The sequence below is a fragment of the Amaranthus tricolor genome, chromosome 2 (assembly GCF_026212465.1).
Source record: "Amaranthus tricolor cultivar Red isolate AtriRed21 chromosome 2, ASM2621246v1, whole genome shotgun sequence".
Taxonomy (NCBI): domain Eukaryota; kingdom Viridiplantae; phylum Streptophyta; class Magnoliopsida; order Caryophyllales; family Amaranthaceae; genus Amaranthus; species Amaranthus tricolor.
Genome location: NC_080048.1, coordinates 13715441 through 13721460, shown reverse-complemented (window position 1 = coordinate 13721460; position 6020 = coordinate 13715441). Strand labels below are relative to the sequence as shown.

Sequence of the window (6020 nt, the reverse complement as noted above, 5' to 3'; positions counted from 1 at the left end):
ATGCTAAGGTGGGTGATCTCCATTAAAGATGTGATATTTATCTTGAGAGCTTGTTCTCAATTGAACGTTTTAGAGTTTTGTTCATTAATGATTCGTTGAGTTTATTAATGATGTTAAACATTTGTCGAGGGGATTTATCTAAGATGCTTCATTAATCTTGTGTTTATGTGTTTGTTATCTCTATTATACTCTGTTTTTATACTTCCTTCTACACCTCTAATTGCCATTTGAGGGTAGTCACAATGTGATATATTGATTTTGATTTAAATTTTTTTTGGTTGGTAGTTTGAAAATACTTAATTAACACAAGTACACAATAGACACAAATGCATGAAAATGTATTGTGACATGACGAGTGATACTAAATTTGAGGATAAAATAACAAAACTAAAAACTCATTTTATATAGTCCATAGACATATTACTCCCAAAAACTTTCTCAACCTAACGTTACAAAACTCATAAAATCAGAATTAGCTTCAAGCCTAGCCATATATTCAGGTTTTAGGCAAATTTCCAAATCCACACTTCCCCCTCCATCTCTTCCAGGATTTGCAGTAACTTTCCCATCTTCCTTATTGGCATAACCCATTCGTGCAGCCACAGCCCTACCAAACCCAAATTCAGGCCCATACATATCAAACCTTGCTGATCCTCCAAAAACAACGCAATTCTGACCATGTAGATCAATCACACCACGTCGGACCACAATAGGAGACTTAACCAATATTTTATACATATCAACTATTGTTTTTCCATCCTGGGCCATAAGGGCTTCTCGTATATTCTTTGCAGCCCAGCCCAAATCATGGCCCAATAACTCATCCACTTTACAACCCCATTGAGCTCCACCAATAAAATTACCCAAACAATTATCAGTTAAGGGTGGAATAAATCTACCCCTTGCATTGATCAGTATGTTACACGTGGTCATTTCTTCTGATGATAAGTCACGTGCAAGAGTGATGGACTTCCACACAAATACCGTTAACGCTTGAAATGAAGATATAACATAATTAGTAGCACATTCTTTATTAACCTTATCTTTAAGTTCTTCTAATTATCTTCGTGAGAAATGAAATATTCGTTCCCTTAACGGGCCGGGTTCAAACCCATGATCTATAAACTCTTCTGGTTCTAAATGCGGCAATTTAAGGATGGCCTCATTATCACTGTTATTTTTATCATCTACCCATGGCTTACAACCAAATATAGGAACTCTTGAGATTGCTGGGATTATTGTATTGTTAATGATATTATTACCTAAGTTGAAAATTTCAGATAATGTAGTAATAAAATGGATAAAAGATGTGCCATCTACTACACTGTGATTCATAGTAAACCCAATGAAGAACCCATCTTGAAGTTCTGTTACTTGGATTGATAATATTGGCTTGGTATGAGCATCAAAATTGACCATTTTTTCACCAAGGTCGAAGAATGAACGAACAATTGTTGGGACATCTGTGGATGATTAATATCAGAAACAGAGAAGTTTAGAGAAGAAGCATGAATGATTCTTGCTCCGGGACCTTTGGAACAGTCAATGGAGATTGAACAAGCGTGTTCATCTGGGTATTTTTGCAGAACAAAACGACCAGCTAATGGGTAGAAATGAACTAAGGCTAAAGATAGAGAGTTTTTAAGGCTCTCCAAGAAATGAGGAATTGGTTTGGAAGATGGGTTATTATGAAGGGAGAAAAAGAGACCTTTTTGGATAGGATCAATGGATAATATGGCTACATCAGGTGGTGATAAGTGATAAGGTTGTTTGGAGGCTTCGAGTTGATACTTTGGGTTAACAAAGCATTCTGAGATGAATTTGATTTGAGCCATAATTCAATTAGTTAATGGTGTTTTGTGGGTATTTGAGTATATGTAGTCTCTAGAAATAAAGAGATAAAGTTTGATTTCAGTACGACGACATGCAGGAGTAATGAATTGGTTTTGTACGTCCAATTTAACAGCCCACTAGATTTGTTCATGATATCATCACTTACGTCACTACACAAAACAACAGCCGCTGTTTGTCGGTTGCTGCCTGTAGGCTTGCAGCAACTGGCGAATGGCCATTACTACACATTTTATTCATTTATTACTTCCACGCAATTGACAGTATTTATTAACTTAGCCTATTTTATATTGTGCTTTAGTTAAATAAGATTAATAGTGTCATGGTATCACCTACCTAATTTATTTATTTATTTAAATTATTAATGTTATTTTACCTTAAAAATCTTTGACCTTTTGGATTGACCTTAACTTTTAGTCAATGAGTCTTTCCTGGATTCTCCCAACTCTTCAGTTGGCCCATAAGCAAGTGACCCATACAAAACCCTAACTCCCTCCAGGAAAATAACCTCTTGTTTGACCCAACTTCCCACTATCCCTCATTGCTTGGTTATCCTTCTTCCATGGGTGACAACTGCCCATTACTCCCATGATAATCCACTTCTTCTCAGAAATAACTTTCTTCTTCACCACCATAAATAGAGGCCAACCTCAGAAGAGAAGGCATCATCTGAAAATAATCCTCTTAAGTATCCTTACTCCACTTCATTAGCCTACCCAAATTCCAGCAATATCAACCCCGACATCTTGCATTCAGTTTATAATCATCTATTCAATAATCTCATATCAACGTTCTAACTTGAGCGTCGGAGGGGTTTTCCGGGAGATCACCCCCTGGACAAGGCTAACGTGTTGTTTTGCAGGAATTCAAGTCGCTTCCTTCCACGAATCGCCGCTCCTGATAACGCTTCTACTAACGGTATTTCAAGTGTTTTCCACTTCCTCGTTTCATTATCGAAACAGTTTGGCGCCGTCTGTCGGGATTGAATAAAAAGTCATGGCTCCTAAGAAGAATTCGACCCAAACAGCTACCGTACACAGCACAGATACAGACACTTCCGCAGGTCACGCTAACAACGAAGCCGTGACTCGTCGTGATCTGGACATGCTGGCACGAAACCTCACTGCCGCTTTCTCCGAACAACTCCGCGCCATCATAAATAATAATCCTACTCAACAACGAATGTTAGAGGACATGGCGGACCAAATAAAAAGTTTGCAGGAACGAATCGAACCCCATCAAGAGACACCAAAGTCTCATGAGTCTCAAGATGGGAACTCGAGGACTTCCCACTCCAGAAGGCGTAATAAGAAGAGACGGGAGAGATCCAGGACCCTCCCAAGCCTCGATAAGACGGATCAGCGAGGTGACAAATCTAAAACCGCCTCTTGAGACGCCCGTACCTTCCTAGAAAGCAAGAAACAAAGGGCGTCTGAAAGCGTTCAATCGCTGGTGGATAAAAGGAGGGAAGAAAGGAAAAAGGCACAACTCGCGGGATCTAGCCGTCCGATCAGTCCCGTCACTATGCCGCGAAATGTAGACAATAGGAGTAGCCTTCATGAAAATCTCACACCAATAATTTCTCCGTTGGCTTCGGAGATACTGAATACTCCCAACCTTGGGAAAATAAAGATCCCAAACATGGCAGCCTTCGATGGAACATCCTGCCCAGAGGAACACCTAATGGCCTACAAAAACCTGATGCTGCTGTATACCACAAACCCATCACTGTGGTGCAAGTTCTTCCCAACTACCCTTACAGGAGTAGCTCTGACATGGTACACCTCCCTTGCAGGGGGAAGTATCCATAACTTTGCCCAACTGGAAGGTAAGTTCCTGGGTAATTTTATAGCATCCAGAAGACAGGAAAAATCAAACTTCCATTTGCTCAGCGTCACACAATTGGAAGGAGAGTCCATATCATCTTACTTGAAAAAGTTCCACGAGACGGTACTGGAAGTAACTGATTTGGAAGAGTCGGTTGCATTAAACGCCCTAATCAACGGAATGAAGGCTCAAAGGCTGAAGTTCCAGTTGGTCGAGAGCCAAGTAAAGACGTACGCGGAGGCCATGAAGCAATGCCAAAGCTATGTCACGGCCTCTGAAATATGTCAGGCGCATGATCCAAAGAAACGAAGGTCGGAAAAGAAGGATCTCGCAGCCAATCATTCCTCAAGGAGCAGAGAGGAACATTCATCTAGGAGGGAAAGAAACTATTTGCCACGTCGTCCAGAACCTCCGTCGGATATGGGGCCTCCACGATCCAGACACGTATATGTCGCTGAAGGGGAGCCCAGGACGCGGAATTTACTAGATGGAGGCAACGATCCGCTGTTCAGCCGGAACAGGTTGGACATATTCTTCGCCATCCGGGATCAATTTCCAACTCCACCTCCTACTACCACCCCCTCTGATCGACGCAACTACAATCTGTGGTGTGATTACCACAAAGAGCACGGCCACACTTTGGCCCAATGCCGCGAACTCAAACGTATCCTACATCAATTGGCCGATGAGGGGAAGTTGTCCAGGTTCATCAACCGGAAGGACCATAATGCTGGAAGAGAATCAGAAAGGAGGCCGTGGAATCAAAGACGCAGATCCCCCAAAAGGGATTAGGCCAGGCGCGAAAGTTCCAACACACAAGGAACTATCAACATGATTTTCGGAGGATACACTGAAGAATATCCTACCATCCGCACCGCAAGAAATAGCGTCCACACTCTGCTAAATGGGCCCCCAAAAGCCTCATCAAGTGGACCGATCATGAGGTTCGATGCCACGACCTCCCAAACGCTGCAACAACCTCATACTGATCCTCTGGTGGTCACCCTCAAAATTGGGCAAATGAAAGTCAAGAGGGTACTCGTAGATACCGGGAGCACGACTGATCTCATAACAATGGAATGCCTAAGAAAGATGAAGTTCGAAGAAAAGCACTTACAACCCCTCGATAAACCGCTGATCGGGTTTGGGGGAAGTCAGGTCATTCCACTAGGCACGATCATTCTCCCCGTGCGGGTGGGGGAAAGAAATGAAAGCAGAACCATGCCCATACGATTCACGGTGGTGGATCTCACATTTCCCTACAACGCTATCATGGGGCTTCCACTCATCAACAAAATCAAAGTCGCGATCTTCCCTCATCAACTCCTGCTACAATTCGAGCGGGATGATGGACAAGTGGTATCCTCAAAGGGAATCAGATGATGGCACGCCAATGCCTCATCAACACCTTAAAACGAGGAGCTTCCGTCACTTTCTCCAAAAGGGAAAGGGAAGATGATTCCCCGACTGTCATGAGCGTATATCTGGAGAACCCTAACACGCGCGAAAAGCCTCGCCCCGTAGAACGATACGAGGAGGTAGACATGTTCGAAGAAAAACGCATCAAGATAGGGAAAGATCTCCCTGGCTTGGTCAAAAAAGACATCATGGCCACCCTTACTGAGTTCCGCGACATCTTTGCTTTTTCCACGGAAGAAATGCCTGGCATTCCTACAAGTGTCATGTGCCATAAACTTGATATAAAACCAAGCTACAAACCTGTGAAGCAAAAGCTGCGACATCAAGGAAGAGAGCGGATAGAGGCCGCCCGAGAAGAAGTGGAGAAATTTCTGAGAGCCGGATTCATCAAAGAATGCAAATACTCCGATCGGCTCTCAAACTTCGTCCTCGTGAAAAAATCAAATGGCAAGTGGAGGATGTGCGTTGACTTCACGGATATGAACAAAGCATGCCCCAAGGACAATTATCCTCTTCCAAAGATAGATCGTTTGGTAGATTCCACAGCAGGCCACGCTCTACTGAGTTTCATGGATTGCTAACGCCGGCTACCATCAGATTCCCTTGGCCATAGAAGACCAGCCACATACGGCCTTCATCACAAATGCTGGGGTATATTGCTACAGAGTCATGCCCTTCGGGCTAAAGAATGTCGGAGCTACTTACCAGAGAATGGTCAATAAGGTCTTCCAATCTCAGATAGGCCGAAACTTGGAAGTATATGTGGACGATATGATCACAAAGAGCAGGCACACGTCTCAACATGCCGCAGACTTACGCGAGACGTTCAACACCCTCCGAAAACATCAAATGAGACTCAACCCTGAAAAGTGCGTGTTTGGAGTCACTGGTGGGAAGTGCCTTGGCTTCCTTGTTGACGAAAG

General features: G+C 43.1%; 1 protein-coding gene and 1 pseudogene across 1 annotated transcript; one reads left to right on the top strand and one right to left on the bottom strand.

Moving 5' to 3' along the window:
• Positions 1–319: 319 nt before the first annotated feature.
• LOC130804944 (uncharacterized acetyltransferase At3g50280-like) lies at positions 320–1928 on the bottom strand (annotated as a pseudogene).
• Positions 1929–4509: 2581 nt separating this feature from the next.
• Positions 4510–5061, top strand: LOC130805553 (uncharacterized). Its single transcript, XM_057670330.1, has one exon. It carries the CDS (start codon positions 4510–4512, stop codon positions 5059–5061), a length of 552 nt encoding a protein of 183 aa, XP_057526313.1.
• Positions 5062–6020: the final 959 nt, after the last annotated feature.

Excerpts from the sequence above, each read along its gene's own strand:
- LOC130805553 (XM_057670330.1), top strand. The coding sequence starts at position 4,510 with ATGATTTTCGGAGGATACACTGAAGAATATCCTACCATCCGCACCGCA.